At 43.7% G+C, this 21,486-nt stretch overlaps 1 protein-coding gene across 11 annotated transcripts in view; it reads left to right on the plus strand.

Annotated features, from left to right (window-relative positions):
- AFF3 (ALF transcription elongation factor 3) overlaps positions 1-21,486 on the plus strand; it is a 484,945-nt gene that overhangs the window by 114,287 nt on the left and 349,172 nt on the right. For 7 of the 11 annotated variants that reach the window (XR_012503019.1, XM_074354607.1, XM_074354598.1 and 4 more), the window contains 4 exons: positions 3,186-3,260; positions 5,492-5,612; positions 6,579-6,891; positions 7,021-7,406. Coding sequence is in view for 10 of the 11 variants with exons in the window: in XM_074354607.1 (XP_074210708.1) it covers positions 3,186-3,260; positions 5,492-5,612; positions 6,579-6,891; positions 7,021-7,406 (895 nt within the window). In the remaining variant the exon portion in view is untranslated. The remainder of the gene's footprint in view (positions 1-3,185; positions 3,261-5,491; positions 5,613-6,578; positions 6,892-7,020; positions 7,407-21,486) is intronic. The other 4 variants (XM_074354603.1, XM_074354604.1, XM_074354605.1 and 1 more) reach the window with 1 other exon arrangement.

Raw genomic sequence — 21,486 nt, forward strand, 5'->3', positions numbered from 1 at the left:
TGTTTTTTTTTTCTTTTTTTTTAAGAATAAAATGCTTTGATGATTCTCGTCAAAGGGTGCAATTAACTGAATGTGCCCTTGTCTGAAAGCCTTCTTCGTGGGAGATGCCATTTGTTTGAAGTGAGTGTTCAGGTGTGGATCAGTGCAGGAAGTGGGCAAGCAGTCTCTCCTACCATCTGGGTCTGCTGGGTCATCCCTGGGGCTCAGCTGCAGGGAGCACCGCACTGGCTCCTGTACCTCCCCCTCAGGAGGGCAGCCTGAGCAGAGAAGGGAGCTGGCTGATAAATGCATAGGATCTGGTAAAAATGGTGATACTGTCAACCCCAGCTGGCTTACTTTATTTAAAAAAATTTTTTATTTTGTTGCAGTCTAGTTAATTTACAATGTTGTGTTAGTTTCTGGTGTACAGTAACGTGATTCTATTATACATACACATATCTATTCTTTTTCATATTCTTTTCCATTATGGTTTATTACAGGAACTATTAATACAGTTCCCTGTGCTATACGGTAGGAAATTGTTGTTTATCTATTTTATATATAGTAGTTCGTGTCTGCTAATCTCAAACTCATAATTTATCCCTCCCCAATCCCATTTCCCCCTTGGTAACTGTAAGTTTATTTTCTACATCTGTGAGTCTGCTTCTGTTTTATAAATAAGTTCATTTGTATTGTATTTTAGATTTCACACATGAGTGATATCATATGGTATTTGTCTTTCTCTGTCTGACTTACTTCACTTAGTATGATCATCTCTAGGTCCATCTGTGTTGCTGCGAATGGCATTATTTCCTTCTTTTTTAATAGCTGAGTAATATTCCATTGTGTATATACCACCTCTTCTATATCCAGTTGTCTGTTGATGGACATGTCACTGTAAATAGTTAGTGGGCATGCATTAGAATCTGTGATTTCTTTATTCACTCGTTTGTCCTCAGTTCCACTATTCTGTGCTACATGGATATCCTTTTTGTATGTGTGCTGTGGGAAGAGGTGGATTTTTATCTGTTGTTGTTTTGGGAGTGGCAGAAGGATAACAGCCCAGCCTTTATTCCAGAATTCTTCCTTGGACTCTGTCTGGATGAGAGAGCGTTTCCCCTTGTTTCACGTACCCTGTGTCGCCTTGCTGAGGCTCACGTTCACTCCTTATTTACACCGGGCTTGTGGACAGCAGGGTTTGGGAAGCGTGGCCACTTCTTGGCGCGTAGGTCTCTCCTCTTCTCTGGACACACGTGAAGACAGCACCTTGGACGTGGCTGTTCCTTTCACGTGATGCCTTCTTTATTTATGACATTGTTTTGATGACCAAACTCTTATCCTAAGTTCCTTGATCTTTAAAAAGGTTAACTTAGGAATAGCAGCTTGTCTTTCTCCAAGGGACGTTGTGGGGAGAAGGAAGGGACATATATGTGAAATATTTTGAGCTCAGTGGAAGGGAGAAGCCATTAGGCTTAAAGGTATTCCTATTATTTAATTCCATGCTATTACCGTATGATCAAAGAATATGTTAATTTTGGAAATGATGATAATATCACATTGAGAGTCCATTCCCCCATAACCAGCATGATTGGCTTTGGCCTGAGCCCTACAGAATACTTGCTGTAGATTGAAAACAACTAAATGGGAAATGATGGGATATATTTTTACTGCATTTTTTCATTGGCTGTTTTTCTTAAATAAATACATCTTTTAGAAGGAGTCGATTAAAAAGCTTTATTTTCTGGGAATGCTCTGCATCTGCAATAAATAATGAATAGTATCGTAGTGGCTGACTGCCTCTACTTTCATGCAAAATTGATAAATACATTTGGTGACATACATTTGAGGAGTGTGATTCTTGTAATTTCCACGGAAGTAAGAAACAACGGTACAGAGGATAGCAATTTTACCACCTGCTAGTAACAAGGAAACATAACTCCTAACACGAGGCTCTTACTGAGTTTAACATACGTATCCGCATGCCCGGAATCAGAATTCTGTACAGCCACCCTTGGGGAAGCTGACCTGACCCTCAGCATGTCAGGGAAAGGCTCCTTTGCTGGTAAAGCAGATGGCATGGCACTCGTGTTGCTGGAGTGGCAGAGGAGGGAAGAGGGTGGTGTTTCAGTGGTGAACCATCCAGGGAAAGGCGCTCTCCCGGATTGCGAGGACCTGCACAGATCTCGCTTGTAATTGGTGGCATGTGGACGCCCTGTCAAGAAGGTACCATCTTTATGGGTCAAAACTTTTAGTGTTGGTAGAAGGGATAAAAGTTCAGACACTGAGGAAGAGATGAGGGGTGGCGAGTCCAGACTTTCTCTTACAAAGACATTTGCTTTAAGCAGGGGACATTTCAGCTTCCTCGTCCTGACGGGACACATGGTTGTGGTTTTAGTTAAGGGCAAGGAGTGGGTGGGCTCCTATTAGGAGGGCTGAATGCTCAGGGGAAGCTACAGAGCTGCCTGCCATGGAAGGAGAAGAGAAACCCAAGGGAAGACATCCAAGAAGTATTGCCTCTTGTTTGGGTTTCTTTGCCCTCCTTGGGAGAAGGGGGATGGTTGCCATTTTCGATCGTTCTGGTTTCATCGGATGGTGTGGAGGACGCTGCGTGGCACCAGCATCCTGGCAGTCCCGTGGAAGGTGGCCCGTGCATTTCTTTCTTAGGGGCTTATGTGTAGGTGGTCCTGAGGGTGTTGGGTCCTCTTCATACTGGACGCCACAGGCTGGGTGTGCAGGCAGAACCCCATTAGAGAGCGTTAGCTAGCAGTGGTCTGCATCTTGAAGGGCTTTTGATGACCTTCAAGCTTAAAGGGGATGGGAAATGAGGCAGGTTTAGTTAAGGAGGAGCACTTCCCCTTTATCTCCATCTCCTCCGTGTTTGGATGTGATCTTTACTCCCTGGAAATGCCAAGTCTGAGACCTCCCTAGTGGATTTTGGCTTGTATCCTAATGCCTTTGTCTTAAACATCGAAGGCACATTGCAAAGTAGGTAGGGATTATAAATATGTCTCCATTGCTACGCTCTACGTGGTCCCTCCCCTCTTCATCACATGTCCTGTCTGGACCCCCTTTGGACCCTGATATCCTTGTGTCCTTTTCCCCCCGGCCTTTGGGATAAAAGCCAACAAACTCCTGCACACCACGGTACCCAGGGCTGAGCAGGTTTCAAGTGTCTTCCCTTCTTGTGGTGTCTCCGTTTCTTACAGGGGTGAAGACATCTTAAGCCAGAGGAGTGACTCTCTAGTTGTGGAGTTTCAGTCGTCAGCCAGCAGATGCAGGAGGTATTCTGTTGGGTGTGGGGGTCTTCTCAGAAGCCGGGGAATCATCCTGAGGGACCACCTGCCTGCTCCATGTTACCTGAGGCCTCTTCGTGCATCACACCGGTCTTGTGTGTTTGGTGGGCTTGACCTGGCTGAGCACAGTGAGCATGTCTGTGGGTCTCTCTGCGCGGGGTTCCACACAGTCGGTGTTTCCCTGAGCAGGTGCCCCACATACCAGAGAGGAGAAGGCTTATGCTGCATGCCATGCAAGCTGATTTTTCCGCTTGTAAATGCTAGTTTTGGTCCAAAAATTAGCCAGGCCGTAGTAAACCTGCAGTTCTTCCCTTGGCTAAAGCCTACTTCACGCCCATCCACAGCATGAGTTGTGTGTCCTTTGAATGGTATATGTTTGAAATCCATGAAATTTTCATGAAAGCTGGGGTTTCACATGGCAGATGTCGGCAAGTGGGTCAGGACAACTGCACCCTCTCCTTTGAACCTGAAGCCTGATTCTGTGCATGAGAGCGTCATTTCCATCTCGTGCCTCCCTTCTGCCAGTCGCTGTCACCATGGCCACCCCAGAGAGTTCTCAGTGATGTTGGGACTGGAGCGTGAGCCTCTCCACTGGGAAGGCTGGGGCTGCAGCCTCCTTATACATGAAGGTCATTGGTTGGACTCCCAAATCTAATAACCTTGAGTAATGGACTCAGGATGAATTAAAATGCTAATAAGCTACATGATCTGGGTATTTTAACCTTCCCTAATCTGAAATTTAAGTGAAATGCCTTAGGTCTTGCTGGAAGCATGTTTAGCACCATCCCTTTTAAAGTATATTCTGGCCACGCAGGCAGAGCTAGGAAGATAAGCAGTATTTATTTGATGATCAGTTAATTTGTGTTCTCCCCAGCTACATGGCACAAATATGCTCTTTTACTTGAGATAGAAATTTAGCTCCCAAGCCTCACTATTTTGGCAAGTTTCTTGAAACCCTCAGATGCTTTCATGATTAACAACATTAATAGCAGTACCTTGGATTTGTGGCACCTGAGGCTACTCCAAAGGCCTTTTTCAGGCTTTTACCTTCATGTCTAAACCTCGTGACAACACCAGGACGACAATGGGGTGCAGAGAGGTGGTGTGGCTTTGCTGTCGCACACACGTCCCTGGTTACGGCAGGACCACAGTCAGTCGATGGGTGTCCTGACTCCCAGCGCCAGCATCTGTCTGCTAGACCGAGCAGAGCTTTAAGCAAAATGATGACAAGGTCACTTAAACTAAATGCTTCTGCCAGGAAGTGAGCACAGTGCTCATTTCAAGGGACATGTGTACTGTTAGCTCTGTTGTCCACACTGGGGCCAGATTTCTCTGTCTAGTGAGTGAAAAAAAATGTCTGTTTCCTTCCATCAGTAAACGAATCACTTCCTTGTTATGCATTGAATTGGCCCCTTTATTTTCTCCCCATAAGGAAGAAGGGACACTGTTTTCCCCTTGGTCCTCCTGGTTATCTGGTTTCTGGTCACTTTATATTTTAGAAGAGTAGATATTAATTTTCTCCCACAAAAAGGCTGCGTACCTTGATGACATACCGTAATTCAATTTCCGTTCTCTCCCTTCGTTGCCTGCACCCCTTCCTCCTCACCCATTTTTCATAGTTAGGGAGGGGGAGAGTGTCAAATATATCAGAAGGAAGAATTGATTCAGTAGGAGTTTGACGACTTGACTGATTAACTGAGATCAGAAGAAAGCTAGTAACTGTGAAAACCACTGCAGCATGGAGTTTTAACAGCTCTTTAGGGAGCTGGTTAATGAAAGAATTACTACAGAAACACGGCCATGCAAAAAAAAAAAAAAAAAAAAAGAGTGGGCGCTTTCCTATATAACACTCTGGGGCTGTGTCATAAGAGGAAATACACTCATAATTTCTATTTACACATCCCTGTAATTACCGTCTGCGTTCAGATGACTTTCAGTCTTCTCCTGTCAAAGCTGCTTAGATGTTTCTGCTTTCACCTATCAGACAGAGAGGTCCAGCTCTGGTTGGAACTTGTCCTTCCCCCTCCCTCCACCGAAGAATGTAATCGTCAGACACTGAGCTGTGCTGCTTGATGAGACTGGCTTGAATCTGATCCGTGTTTCTGTTACCATCACCATCTGTCCGTGAACCAGACTTCTGCACTCAGGCGGACGTTATATTGGGTGTTCCCTTTAATTTTTTGTGTGTGGTTTTTCTCTTCTCTGTCTCCTTGACGCAGCGTCTATGAACCAGATAGAAACGTGTTACGGAGGAAAGAACGAGAAAGAAGAAATCAGGAAACTCAACAGGATGATGGCACGTTTAATTCGAGTTACTCCCTCTTCAGTGAACCCTACAAGGTAGATGGCCTCCATTTGTTCGTCCCCACCCCTCGTTCCTACCTCTAACCCAGCGGGACAGTGTTCTTGACAACCAGAGTTGGCCAACCAGATTTCAGACAGCTCAGCCCCTAAGGATGGGCGCCTCCCCTACAAATCTTGGTGTCTCCCTCCATGTCTTTCCTGGCTAGCCCCTCAGTAAAACACAACTCCTGTTTAATATTGAGGTTGGCGTGCTGTAATTTTTATTGATAATTGACTTGATCTCTGCCTTGATTTTCAAAGTCAGTGCCCTTTGTTACGTTTTCTAAGCCATTAGGAGACAAAACACTGAAAAGAGTTTGGGTTACCTACCTGTCACAAATGGGTCACACTAGGAGCAGGGTACTTGATAGGACTGATAAAAAAGAAACTGTTGGATTGTTTCTCACTTATACCAAAGGCTGGAAGAATAACCTAGTATCTTCCCAGATTTCACTCATGTCTTGGGCTGCTTGGAATTGTGGATGGTTCCAGCCGGTGGCTTCCTGTGGATTGAGCCCCATGCTCCACTCTGATTCCTTTTGTCTGTCCCTCTGGGTTTCTGACAAGAATAATTCTGTTTAGAAATTGGAGGCAAAACAATTTGAGCCAAATCTGAATTTTCAAAGGAAGCTTGCAATGGGATGATGAAAAGAAAAAGAAAACCCAATCCTGGAAAGACTTAATCCAGACCATTTTGTGAAGATGCAATAGTGAATTTTCTGATTTCCTTAGCTGCAGCACAATGCAAAGACAGATCGCTTATTTACGCACTCTCCGGTCCTGGTAAGATCCGGAGTGTTGACGGGCGTCTTCAGAGACGCCGACGGCTTTGATGTCACCTCTCACCTCTCGTCCTGAATGCGGCAGCCCTGGCTCCGCGAGCCCCAGCGGCCCTCATTCGTGATTTCCAGGGTGTCTGTTGTCTCTAACAAGGTTGTGGGTGTCATGTTTTTCTCTCTCCAGACTAACAAGGGGGATGAGCTCTCCAACCGGATCCAGAACACGTTGGGCAATTATGATGAGATGAAAGACTTTTTAACGGATAGATCCAATCAGACTCACCTCGTGGGTGTTCCCAAGCCTGGGGTCCCTCCGGCTCCCGTGAACAAGATTGACGAGCATTTCGTTGCAGATTCGAGGGCCCAGCCCCAGCCCGCATCCGTCTGTAGCACGGCGTCCTCCTCGCCGGCAGCTGTCCCCGGGCAGCAGAGCAAGCGGGCCACCGTGGGCTGGCAGAAGGCTGGCCACCAGCCCTCCGACGGCCAGCAGAGAGCAAGTAAGCATGACCCCGGGTGGCTTGATTTGAACAGATCCCCTCACCCAGAGAACCCTAGTCAAAACCCTGGCCCCTATGCGTCCGGCCCCTCCTCCTCACCTTCCTCCTCCTCCTCTTCTCCCAACTCAGCAACACAGGGCTCTCTCAGGACCTTGCTCGGAGATGGTGTCGGCAGACAGCAGCCACGGACCAAGCAGGTGTGCAATGTTGAGGTGGGTCTTCAGACCCAGGAAAGGCCCCCAGCTATGGCAGCCAAGCACGGCAGCGGCGGACACTGTGTTCAGAACTTTCCTCCATCCCTGGCTTCGAAACCTAGCCTGGTCCAGCAGAAACCCACCGCCTACGTGCGGCCAATGGACGGCCAGGACCAGGCTCCCGATGAGTCTCCGAAGCTTAAATCATCCACAGAAACCAGCGTGCACTGCCCATCACACCGGGGAGCCCCAGCTGCCAAGCCAGAGTCTGCCAGAGCCAAGGCCAAGCTTGCCAAGTTCAGCATCCCCAAACAGGGAGAGGTGAGTCTTCTCAACACCACTTACATGCGTCTGAGTAGTTCCAGTTGGAAATTCAATTCCCTTGTTTGTTTAGTTCACTGTGTGACTGGTTTCACGTGGTCGGGTTTGTTGCAATTGACACAGGAGAATGGACTCTTAAAGTTTGATTTCTTAAAATCACAAATCGATTATAATCAGAATTTTTTAAGAACCGATAAATGTGGTTGTGGTGTGTCTGTGTTAGTTCAGAAAGGAATGCCTCCTTCAATATAGTTCAAGGATTTGGGGGCGTTTTTTTTGGTGAATAAACCAGCTTTGATGGAGATACTACATACTAGAATAAAAGTACTTCAAAGCTTTGCGTATGTAAAGAGGTTAATATTTATGTAAATGAGTTCAGAAATCCAACATTTTTGTCAGTTTAGAAATGTTCCAGGATAAACATCACAAGGTAGACCTCATAGTGATTTTTAAAGTAATTGTTAAATGATTCGGTGTTGAATATGGTGATTATTCAAATGAATCAGGTGTCCCATCCCTGTTGTAATGTTAGAATCTGGGTTTAATGATGTGAATCAACTAAGAATTCTCGTTGTCCTGTTAACATGATCTTAGGTCGTAGGAAGAGAGTGAAATCTTATAGTTCAGAATCTTCTGGTTTGCATTTTGAGTTTATTATGAAATTCATTGCACTACAAAATATGTAGATTGGGTGTATGGAATATTCAGCTTCAAAACAAGTAAATCACAGTCACAAAGGTAGCAGAGAGACCATGACGAGTTTCTTGAACAGTAAATCTGGATGGAGAAGGAGGTTTTCTTTTCAGAAAGGCACATCGCATGCTGTATTCCAAATTGATGACAGCTGTCAAACGCGCACGAGGAGGACACCTGCCTGCACGTCTTTTTTTGCTTTGCTGTGATTCGGTGTGCCCACTAAAATACGGCGTGACTTCTAGAACGTGTACTCGGGAACTGTTCAGTTTCATTTTTCTTTTTGACGTATGCTTTTTTAAAGAAGGAATAACACGGTGGCCAGAAAATTATTTGTATCTCTATTTGATCTAATGACCAAATGAAATGGATGGCTTGACATTTCCTGTGGCGTGTCTGACAAGGCTGAGCTTACCCATTTCTGAGCCCTCACCTCCGAAAGCACCAGTTGGGAGATCAGTGTGTTACCCTCACAGGAGACACACTCCTCTGAGCTGTTTGCACAGGTTCTAATGAGGAAATTAAGTGACATGTATACCAGTAACTTCTTTTGATTATTCATTTATGATGGAGCCCAGAAAGTGTTCATTAGGAATTCATAGACGCAAAATGGAAGTTCTGTGAGCTTTTATGTCTTTAAAAGTTTGTAGGAAACACACAGGTGCCCCGGGGCAAAGCTGCATTCATCCAGCTCTTTGATTTTTGTTGTCACCATCAAATGGTGATAACAGACAGAAGACTGGCCGAGAAAGCATGGCTTGTCCTTGAACAGAGGTGACTGGAACCGCCAGGAATCCCTTTGTCATTTTAATCCCCAGGGAGTCCTTGTTAAAATGATTTTTATGTACCAAAGAAACTTCCCGTTTATGAGGTAACAATTTATTTACTTTGGAACCCAGCGCGTTGATAAAACTCTGGTTGAAAGCCAGTTTTCGACAACCAGCACCGCCTTATGAGGACAACTCTCCAGGACTCATTAGGCTTTGGGGGATGTCCTTGATCCCGTGGACACTTACAGGATGCCCTCCCAGGACCGCAGATAGGGAACATACTGTGCTAGTGCTTGGTAACCACAGAGAGGGAAATGCCCAAGGCGGAGTGTCCTGAGGAGAGACATGAGAGCTTTTACACAGAATGTCTTTCAGTTCCCCCACGTGGAGTGGCCTGCGCCCCTCCAGACATTCTATACTGTACACTTCCGAGAGGCCAATTGTGCATTGATGGAAAAGAGGTGAGAAGAAGAGTTGTTTGTAAAACAAAGTTATAATTGGCGTGATTTTGTTTTTTGTTTTTTGGGGTTTTTTTTTGGTGGGGAAGGTTATGAAGTCCTTATTTTAGCAAAAAGCTTGCACATTGTGGCCGTATGGTAATTTGAATCTTGTAACACCTGTGTGTTTAATCCGCCTATATCGTAATAACATCGCTCCTTCCCAGTTGGCAGGAGGGTGGTACCTGCGCATTTGAAGGTTGCATTCCTATCCTTCAGAATCCAAGGGATTTTGTTATTGTTGTTGTTTGTGTGCGTGTGTGTTTTTTTCCCACAATACCCCCAAGAGATTAAGAAATCCCTTGTGCAGATACACCATTCAATATTTACAGGCCATGTCTATAAAACCACAAATCATAGTGGAAACTAAAGAGTCTTCTCATGTAATCAGATTCTACTTTGGGGAGAATACCTGCTTTTCTTTTTTGGAGGAAATAAGACAGTGTGGCAAATCATTTACACAATATTAATGCCTATATGTATATATATATATTTTTTTTTTTTGCACATATACCACCTGTATGAAAATACCTTTTCTGTAGCACTGATACTGATTTCCACTGAGATCGGAAATGTGCTTTTTAAGGAAAATTTACAGAGGAAATGATCTGAAGGGAACTTGTGCTTCTTGACTTGTCCTTTCAAGACGTTAGCTGCAGAGCTAGACATAGACAGTGTGAAGAATTGGGGGCTAAAAGGAAGTGTTAGGTGAAAATAACAGAAAGACAAGAGAGGTGACAATACAGCCGTGTGGCACTTGCAGGGCCCTCCCTCGTGAAAACAGTCAAATCAATGGCTACGTATAACATGGTGTGAGAAACCGAGAAAAGATCTGAGACGTGATCTCTGCCTCCAGGAAACTTGCACGAGTTGGACAGACTCCAGCACTTAGCTCTTAATTGGCAGTTTCTCTCACTTACAGTCCGAACTAAATTTAAAATGGAGCTTCTAGCCCCGGGAAAATTCCCTCACCTTCAGAATCCTGATCTGAGAAGAAGATGCCGTGTTACTTTCAAAAACTGAGAATTTGTGAATCTCTTTTGTCTGAGTTCACACTTGAGAAATTGTTCCTTCTTTCCCACACATCTGCACTCAATCTGCCGCTGTGGCGAATTATTTGTGATAATTCTTTAGTCTTCAATAATAGGCAATTAGTGTAGAGAAATTCAGTGCAATTTGATGTGGAATTTAGAGACCTCCAGGGAATTCCTTAACTGATACACCTGCCTCTTGGCTGGCTTTTCCCAGCTCAGTTTTGTGTTTAATGAAAAACATATTTTTGTTGTTACAGCTGAGTCTTTCATTCTCGACGCCACCCCTCATTAAGTGAGCCTTCCCTGGGCTGCCACTAGGAAGGGTGACTACTATTAGGTAGGAGACAGGAGACTTCAGGAATGGCTGAAGTGGGCATTCTAGAACGTTCTAGGGTGGGGCACACTGAATCTTATTTGGAGTTGAAGTGAATTTTTGTTTGTTTGTTTCAAACATATGCACACGGGTGCGTGTGCACACATACACAGACACAATTAATATTTTTACCCTAATGTGTAGCATGTTGTTCACCATTAACTGAGAGGGGCAGATACACATTGTGGGACCTAAAATTTAGACCGTCTTTGGGGGGAGGGTCCTCTTTAGGAAAAAAAAAGAGAAGTATTTTATGCTTGAAATTTTCACAAAAACATACGTAAACACCTTGCAAAGTCCCTTCTTGGGGCCTCGGAGGAATCTCTGCTCCAGAGACCCCGAGGCTAGTATGTTGTTGGTTCACAGTGTGCCTGTCTTTGGCTCATGAAGTAATAATAAATTGTTAGTTGAAAGAAGATAAGAAATCATCCAAAATGATCATTTTCAGATCAGAAAGAGTGCTTTATATTAGTCTCAAAATTGGTAGTATTAAAAAATACATATTTATAGGCGAGGTGCTGTAGGCCAGGCAAAAATGGGGCAATTCTCTGAAAACACCAGATATGCAGTGCAGTGGAGACAAAACACGGGTCTCAGGCTGTGAAGTCAGTCTGTTTAGCACATGGCGGCGTCAGCAGTGGCACCCTGACACATACACCTTTTCGTTCCTGTTTGCTATTAATTTCATAAATGCAGTGACGTAAACCACCCGCACAGAGGGCTTGGACAGCTGGGGAAGTAATGCGTCTGCAGAACCAGGGAAAGAATGAAAACAGTGTCAGCTGCCTGTCATTTATGACGAGGGAAGAGGCATCTGAATTTGGGTATCAGTTAATCAGCTGCGTGTCAGGAGTCTTAGTACTGGTTGATAATTCATCAGCAAGAACACAGTGACCACTTTTGGCTGCTCAGATTTTTATGTCTTAGAAGTAATTAAATAGTTGAAGACATATTGATTCATCATAGCACTATCATGACGGGCGTTTTTAAATCACCATTTATACCACGAATAAGAGCAAAAATAAAGATAAAGCAACGTGATTTCGTAAAATAGCTTCCTAGAAAAGCAATGAACTGATTTCTCTTTTTTTTTCTAAAGTTCACAGAAGATAAATGATGTAGGCTTGCTGTATCCTGTCACTTTTGGTTACCTTGGTATGAAAACGGATTTCTTCCAAATTAAAGTCGGCACCAGCCTGTCGGACAATAAAGGCACCTGCCAAGCAGTGTGTACGTTACATATTCATGCTGGTCTGCATTTCTTAATTACCTTTGAGATCTTTAATGTTTTCAGCTCAGAGGTGCTCTCTGATTGCTCGCTGATGGAATGAGGGTGTGTGGCCGTCCTGGGGTGCCTGGATCCCCCAGCCCCATGACCTCCACCCTCCTTCACCCGTTGCACACAGAGGCCACGTCCTGCGGGACAGTGTGACTCAGTAACAGCACAGATGGTCACGCTCTGGGCTTCTTCCTCTCCATATAACACATTCTTCGCCATCTCAGCGAGGACACGGAGAACTGGTGTGACGTGGACCTGGGGGAGTGAAGCCCCACGACTTTGATCTCAGATGCAGGATGAAAGCACTTGTTTTCTGTCTTATAGATGGGGCCTCCAGAAGGTCATAATGAAGGCTGGCAGGTGGAAATGTTCCCATATTTTCTGGAACTTTTATGTCCAGCCAGTGGGGCCCTAAAAATGAAGGCACTCAATCCCTTAAAAATAGCTTCTGTTCTTGTAGTTTTTCAATTGAAAAATTTGAAGAAAGCATATTAACATGTGTCCTCTTGTGAGAAGGTGCCACTGTCCCTTTCTGTCCCTTTTCCTCTCTGGCTCCTTCAGATGCACATTATAAAGTCGAGCCTTCCAGCCGTGAGGTGGGAAACCACTCCCAGCGATGGAGGCGCTGAGAGCAGGACCTGGACAGAGGCAGCTGGCACGCCCCACGTTCTTTTCCCTGTGCACTGTCTCCGCTCTCATAAAGCTTCCTGTCCCGGAAAGCATCTGGGCAGATGCTGGGCTGTTTTCTCTTCAGCTGTAACCTTGTGAGTGTTGACTTCAGGCCTGGGGCTAATGAAGAGCCCAAGGCCCGTGAGTTTGAAGTCACTTGAAAGGTGATGTGTGGTCTGGCATCTCCCCGACCCTGGAAAATGGGTCGCTGCACAGCCCAGTGGGAAAAGCCTCTTCTTTCGTGTTTCATCCTTTCTTGGTCAGAAACGACGTGCATGTGTCCAGATACACAGGGCACGTGCGGGCACGGGGGGCTGCCCTGACTCTGGACACCTGCAAGGACTAGGCTCAGACCCTGGTCTTGCCACTTGTTAGCCCCTCGGCCGCGAGCCAGTGGTTTCACTCTGCCTCTGTTTCTCTCCTTGTGAAGTGGGGAGAATGATCGTATCTGCTTGGCCGAGTTACCCGAGGGAGGAGTAGGTGGGATAAAGTCTGCAGTGTGCTTAGCACAGTGATATCATAGTCAGTGTTCAGAAAACATTGGCTATGTGATTCTTATTTGAAATGCCTCTGAAACAACAAAAGCAAACAAGATATAAAGGTGAGGATGTTCGTGCAAGTGTTTTTTTATGTGTATGTGCATGTGAGCTGGAGAGAGAAGCAGCAAGAGAGGGGAGAGGAGAAAGAAGAATGAAATTCTGCAAGTTCTTTTGTGTTTATTTGTTAAACGTAAGTGAAATCTTGAAGACTGAGATTATCCTGGATTAATACAGCAGAGCCTGAGTGACACGACTCTCTTATTAAAATGCCTAGCCTCCTCCTGAGATTCCTCTGCCAAGTCTGGGATCGAATTTCCCCCTGATTCGGTATATTTGGCTTTTCTGAGCTATTATTATCTGCATTGGAATGTGTCATGCTTGAGCTTTATTTCCAGTTAAATGAAATACACAATCAGCAAGACCGGGACTGAGAAAAAATATTGAAACGTTCAGGTAGCAAGTATTTGGAATGACTCACTGAAATAGCTCTTTGAAGCCACAAGGTATTAAATAGCATGTTGAATCGGGCTGCGCGGGGGAATCACTTACCCACGCGAGGAAGCGCGTCGTCGGTACCTCTGTGTTCCGTGAGAGTGGAGGGTCCCTCTGCTGGGTAACCCTCCACTCCGGGCTGCACCCGGGACCAGTGGCCTGCCGTCCACCCCCGGACTTGGCAGTTTTCCATTTTGACCCAAAGTCGGACTTCAGGACCAATAGACACTTTCACAGCTTGGTTGGCTTAGAAAACAGAAATGAATTGTCTCACAGTTCTGGAGGCTAGAGGCCCGAGACCATGGTGTCGGCCATGTTGGTTTCCTCTGAGGACCCGAGGAAGCTCCAGGCCCCTCTCCTTGGCTTGTAGATGGGGTCTTCTCCCTGTGTGTTCACTCTGCCCTGTGTCTGTCCAAATTCCCCCTTTCTCTAAGGTCATCCGTTGTATGGGATTAGAGCCCACCCTAGTGACCTCGTTTTAACTTGATCACCTTTGCAAAGACCCTGTTTCTATCCAAACACTGAAAATTTGAGGATCATGGTTCAGCGCACATATCATCCACAGATAGCATTTTTATGACTATTTGATAAGTTCATACTTGGACGCTGCTTAGAGCAGTGGTTACGTGGTAAGCACTCCCAAAATCCACACTAATAATAACTCATAATTATGACTGTAATTATTTACGGCAGCCCTGGTTCCTTCAGCCTACGTGGTTCAGGAACTCAGAATCTGGAAGCAGAGATGAGGTAGATGAATTTCACTAGAACATGAGTTCCCAAAGGGCAAGGAGTTTTGTTTTCCTGCTTTGTTTCCTGAAGCCTCCTTCACTGTGCCTGGCACCTAGTTTGTGCTCAGTAGATGTTTGTGGAATTAGTTCATTAGTTTAAGGATGTGGGTGAAGGAAGTCGCTCCCTCCCAACAGCCGACCTCCTCTCTCTGGGGCCCCAGTGATGTCTGCCGAACCTTCCATGGGAAGAGGGGAGTCAGATGCTTCCAATGTGTAAGTGAAAGCTGCTGTTATGGAGAGAAATGGGCACTGAACTTACTGATGTATGTAAACACGGCCCACGGGGGATCACCCACAGGGCTGTATGCTGACCTGGGAAACAGAAGCTGAAGCCGGCCGTGCCTCCTCTGGGGATGCTGTGAGCTCAGCCTCCATCTCCCTGTTCCCACTGGGTCCTCACGAGCAGAGTCCTGGCTAGGGGCAGCGTAGCGGGTGTGCTGTGTCTGGGATGCTTCTGTTTTCTGGCCATGTGTCGTGAGCTGTGGCACAAAGATGTGGGACCCAGCTGGGCGAGGAGGGGGATGCGGGACCGTAGGGAAGAGCCCGCATTTCCAGACTTTCCGCCCCATGAATCAAGTTTTCATGGACTCGAAAGAGCCTGGAACACTTTGGGTTGTCAGAGGCCCCCTGGGTTGCAGTGGGCGCCGATTCCTGGAATGCCCTACCGCCCTTTTCCTCTGCACACCGTTTCCTCTGCTTTATTAATCCTGTTTCTGTCACAATTCCTTGTCCAATTCCTCGGGGTAATGCACCGTCTCATAATTTGTAAAACATAGCCCACCTAGTTCTCTGGAGCTCTGTGTGATTGGTGTCTTGCAGACACACTCTGCAGAGATACTGCTGGTTGCATAGCGTTTGGGTGCATGCAGCCCGTGGTCTGCCTTTAACACACAGTAAATGGTTGACTCCCCCACCACCACTTATGTGTGTGACAGAGGATGTACAGTGGAAAATAAACAAGTGTACACATTCAAATGTGTATCAGCCTCACCCCTCCCCTTTAATTCTTGGATGTCTTGAAAACCTCCCAGAGAGCATCAGTGATGGAAGGTCTCCTCTAAACCCCCGTGGGCTGTCTGACTCCCCTCTGCGACAGCCCCGTGGGGGCTCCTCCTGTCTGTGCTCAGACCCCACAGCTAACAGGGAGCCTCCAGCCTGCTGGGCCGGTTCCCATCCTTGGATTCTCTCACTCCTCCTGTGTCCACCGACAGATCCACTCTCTGTAAATCACGCTTCTTACCTTCAGTCGTGCCCACTGGGATTTCAGATGGCTGTCTATTTCAGGTCTTTTTTTTTTTTTTAACTATTAATTTCTGTAGTTTCCATCCTCACCATGTCCCTCACTCAGGGTCCTGCCTCCCTTTTCCGATATACATGAAAGTACCTGTAAGCATGCATTTTCAGAGTAACCTTCCTTGCTTCATCATAGCCTAGCAAAATCACTCCTGTTTAACCTTTTGTAAGTTGTAATCAGTATTGGGGAAAAAGGAAAAAGGAGAGCAGTGTAAAGGGGGCTGGGTCTGCAGGGGAGGGGTTGGGTTGCAGCATTAGAAAGGGTGGTTAGGGTAATCCTCACTGAGGAAGTGAGATCTGAGCAAGAAGAAAGTGATGGAGTTAGCCAGGAGGACATCTGGAGAAAGAGGCAGGCAGGGTAGAGTGGGTATCTTGAGCAAAGACCCAGGTGGGGACAGGCTCCCCGCCCTGGAAGAGCGGCACAGCGGATGCTGGAACGGCGTGAACAAGGGGGAAGGGAACAGGAGGGGAATCCCACTGTCTAAGCCCTTTTGGCCACAGAAAGGACTTTGGCTTTACGTGAATGAGGATGGGGAGCCATTGGTGGGGTTTGAGCATAAGTGTTGTGATCTGACTTAGCTGTTAAGAGGATCAGTCTGACTGTCGCGTTAAGGATGAACTGTAACCAGGCAAGGGTGGGAGCAGGAGGTAAGTTGGCACGTGACTGTCCTGATCTAGGGGAGAGATGATAGTGGTTAGGACCAGGTGGATGCAAAAATGATGAGGAGGTTGAATTCTGGGTCTCTCTTGAGTGAGACCTCGTAAGGTTTTCTGACCATTTGGATGCCGGATGGAGAGCAACTTCAGATTTTGACCTGGGCAACTCAAAGGAAGCTGCTGTCAGCTGAGATGGGAGATGCAAGATGTGAAGCAGGGTTTGGGGGGAAGAGCAGGAGTTCTTCAGGGATTATTGAGTTTGAGGTGTCTGTTAGACATCCAAGTGGAGGTAGTAAGTAGGCACACAAATTGGAGCCGCAAGTCTGGAGTTTGGTAGAGAAGAAAGTCTGTATCTGGGCGGGTGATGGAGATTTGGGAGTTTCCCTACATGCACATGGTATGTCACACCTTGAGGCTGGATGGGGTCTCTTGGGGAGTGAGTGTGGCTAAGGAAGAGGGCTGAGCCCTGGCACAGCCCTACATCAAGAGGTTAATGGGAAGAAGGAGCTCGCAGAGGAGACAGAGAAGAAGGGACCAGTAGTCAAAAAAAGAAACAGAGTGTAGTGTCTGAAAGCCACAAGGAAAGAGGGTGTCCAGACGGGAAGGGAATTATCACCAGTGTCAATTCTGCTGATGTTGGATTTAGTAACATGGAAGTCACCAGTTCCCTGGAGGAGAGTCTTTGGGGCCAAAGTTCATTTGGATTGAAGAGAGACTCAAGCAGAGGAATTAGAGACATTACACATAGACAACTCTTTCCAGAAGTTTTACTGCAAAGCTCAGCAAAGATTTTGAAAGCAGTATGTCTTTGTTGTAGAAATTTTGATAACATGAAGAACATAAAGGGTGAAACAATCACCTGTAGTCCTACAATCTGGAAATAAATCATAATTAACATTTTGGTATAATCCTTCTGGTCTTTTCCTATACTCGCATCTTCTTTATTGAATTGGGATGAAACTCTTATGTAAGGTCATTATCGCACTCATTTTTCTCGCATACGACAACCACTCTACCACATCATTGGACAGTCTTTAGCAGCGTTCAGTGCCTGGTTTTTGCATTTTACTTAGTTTGGAGGCTTCAATGATTTTATCCTATGGAGGCACCATAATTTATTTGCATAATTCTTTTGTTGGGCGCATTTCAACTTTTCAGTTTTTTTCACTATTGTAAATATTCTGCAAAGAATGGCCTTCTATTTAAGTCTTGTGTTGTTATGGTATTTTCCAAGAAAAAATTCTTAGAGATCTAATTTATAATTCCAAAATGAACAAAAGCTGATCATATATAATCTTTTGTGAATTTTTTTTGTTCTTGTTTTTTACCCAGTTTTTTTGTTCAATTGTTTGTATATTTTCTTTTTTTCTTTTTCAGTTTTATTAAGTTGAATTATTACAGTTTGCATATATACCTTATATGGCATGTAAATACATTTATACAATATACTGCACTTTTTTTTTTTGGTTTACATATATGTATTGATCATTGTTTCTAAGAACAGGTTAGAGCTTTAGCTTTTTAAACTTACATGATTATCAAAGGAGTAAAGCCAACCACAAAATAAGAATCAACAGAAGTCGGTAATCCAGTCATAAAGGACGGTCAGATGTGCTCACACATATTCAAGAAATCAGTCATCTAAGTTATAAATAATAAGTAGTTCACTTGTGTCCTTAAGTGTTTGTATATTTTGTTACTGAGAAAGAATTTTTTAAAATTGAACTTTCCTGAATATGTTGTAAGCAGTTTATCCAGCTTTTTGATTAACCTTTGTTTAAAGTAGAGAAATTAAATTTTGTGTGCCTCTCTCCTCCTGTGATCTCTTCCTTTGTAATGATCTTTTAAAAGGCTATTTCTATGGAAATATGAATGAGTTAACTCTAATATATGAAACCATAAAAGAACTAGATGAAAAGTTATCTGTCTGGAATTTACTTTGCTAGAAGGTAAGGCTTTACTTTTTGTTTACTTTTTCGAATAGATTCCAGTATACCTATTTAATTAGTATATCTTTTCTTTATAATTTCAGTAAGAGAAAGATAAATACTCTGTCTTTATGAAATTGTGATTTAGCTTTTGGTAGGATACAATTTCTTGTGAAACTGGAAATCTTAAGTCAAAATGCTCCTTCCTTTCTTCAGGACCTACTGTTAAGTCCAACCACTTTTGTAGTCGGCTTCAACCATCAAAGAGCTTCCTTCCTTCTAAGTCAATGTGCGCTGTATTACCACACATTATTATTTACTTTTCTTTGTGTTTTTCTGATCTCACAAATATCTTGTGAGCATCTTGAGATCAAGGTTCCCTTCCTGTCTATCTTTGCACCCCCATCTAGAATAGGATTCTAGTCCTGAATTATTTTGTCCCCGAGGTCTGGACATTGAGTTTCTGCACCTGATAAATAGAGACAAACCTACTTTAGTTGGTTTGAATGATGCTTGGTGAATCAGTGACAGAAATAAAGACTCGAATGAAGCTCTTGCACAGCATGTACTCTGACCCAGGCTGCGTCTCCACCTACGTACGAGAACCTGTGCTGTTTCCTGAGCGTGTCATTTTCTTTCATATTTTTCTCTCTTTGCATAAGCTTGGAGTGTCATCCTTTCCTAGCTTGCCTACCAAATTCTTTTTTTCAAGGCAAGTTCCTCTTATAAAACATAACAATAATCCTTGAAAGTTTAAAATTCACCACCTAGATTTGAGCATGTTCAACATATTGGTGTATTTGCTTGCCATCTTAGTCTTGATATTTTTCGGTCTCATTACTCATTGTTTTTATTAACGGGTTACCTGCCCATTTAAATAATATAAATTATGAAGAAAAATCAAATTTAAAAATCAACTCAAATTTCACCATCCAGAAAAAAAAAATCACAAATGTAAGATGTACTTCTTATAGATAACATTTTCTCTCTCTGTGTGTCTCTGTATTTCTTTTGATTCATCAAATATGGGTCCTCTCTTAAGCTTTTATATATATTTTTCTAATATGTCCATCCTGTTACTTCTTGTAGATGGTTTGCTCTTTCTGCTTAAATGCCTGAAGAATGACTTCTTTAAAATTCTGTAGCTTAGTGGAAATGTTTCAGGGTCAAGCATTTCCTGAAACACGGAGCTCTCTTTCAGTCTTTCAAGATTAGTTCATTCTCCTATTTCAGGGAATTTTTTTCTATTAAATGTTTGCACATATTTTTTGCGTATGCTGGCTTTGATTTGCCTTTGAATTGAATTATCTTTATGTTGAGTCATATTGGTCTCTCTTTCAGATCAATTCGCTCCTTTCTAACTGCTTTGATCTGTATTTTCTCACTTGCTCTCCCTCTTACTTCCCTAAGCCTCTCTCTGTCAGTGATTCAGTCTAGGGTGTCTGTTCTGTTTCTACTGTCTCTAATTTTTTTCACTAGTTCTGTCACATGATCGTATCCTTTTGGGGGAAAAAATTATGCCTCCCGATGATGACTTGTCATTCTTTTCTAAGAATTTACAAAATTTGAATTGTCATTTCTATTTTATTAATTATAAGATTTATTGTTATAATTCAGGGTTTTATTTTTCATGAAAAAGTTATCCATCAAACTCTGCCTCACTCATACTGTTAATTTTTGGTTCTTCTGTTAATGGCCGCTTTCCAGTAACAAAATCCTCAGAGAAAGAAGCATCTCTATCATACATTAATCAGAGCACGGTGCCGCTTCATGTGATGGAGTCCAAAACAGTGGCTTACAAACAAGACCGGAGTTTATTTTTCCTTCATTTTAAATCTGGGAGATGTGCTGGTTCTGTTCTGTGACATCCCATCCTGGACTCGGACTCCTTTTGTCCTGCTCCTTTCTCACCTGTGCTAACCCACATGGTCCAAGGTCGTCCATCCTGCTTTCCAGCCCAGGAGGAGGGAAGGGAAAGGGGAGGGCATAGCCTGCCCTTCAAAGGTTCAACCTGGAAGGAGTGCAAACCATGTTTTTTCATAGCCCATTGGCCAGAATTAGTCACCTGTCTCTCTTGGCTTCAAAGAAGGATGAGAAGAGTGTCCAGTCCCTGTGCTGGGTCACTACGTGTCCAGATAAAATTGTTATCTTTACAGGAGAAAACATGAATAGATGTTAGAGTTGAACAAGCAGACTCTGCTGTCTGGTAGTCATGACCTTGTGTCAGTGGTTGCTGGTTTAAAGGCTCCTCTCTCATGATTTCCATGAGCTCCTCAAAAGAAGGAATTCTCTTCCCCATTCTCAATTCCCCAGTGCCTGAGTTCAACATATAATAGGTATTCAGTAGTTTTTTGTTGAATTGTTGTTTTTGAATTAAAATGACACCATCTATGTAATTTTTTGAATTCCTGAAAGAGTGGGTCAATAAATTCATGAAGTGTTTTAGAACATTATAGGAATTTTTGACAAATAGGAAAAGGTTCCCTATTATATTATTATATGTGATAATTGCCCCTGAAATCAATGATAGCGACAAAGTATATACATTTGATTGAAGTAAGTATAAATACAGCCAGTAATACGGGTTCTTCTTACTCAATATGAAAGTTTCTTTGAATAATAAGTGGATTCCTATCTAAATTCATGAGTTCTCTTATGACATTTGGGTTAAGCCAGAAATGAATTAATCTTTTTCTGATAAAGTTTCATAAGCTGTGATTTCTCTGGTGACCACATTTAATTAGATATTAAATAAACTGCTTATCTTTGTACCAAAAGGTTTTATGACTGCATTTTTTCCTGAGCTGTATTTCACAGATTAAGTAGCTAACATGAGTAAGTAAGTAAGTAAGTAAGTAAGTAAGTAAGTAAGTAAGTAAGTAAATAAATAACTCAGTAAACCACAATATCCTTAGATTAGAAGTTAAAATAAGCCTGCTTTTTATATGAAAAATAAATTATTTAGACTTAAAGTCTAAAGATAGGGAAGGTAGTCTAAATATATACATTCCAGTGGAAAAAAATTCATTTTGCTTTTCCAGGTACTGTTTTTTTCCCTTCGAAAC

Source organism: Camelus bactrianus, chromosome 28 (assembly GCF_048773025.1).
Source record: "Camelus bactrianus isolate YW-2024 breed Bactrian camel chromosome 28, ASM4877302v1, whole genome shotgun sequence".
NCBI lineage: Eukaryota > Metazoa > Chordata > Mammalia > Artiodactyla > Camelidae > Camelus > Camelus bactrianus.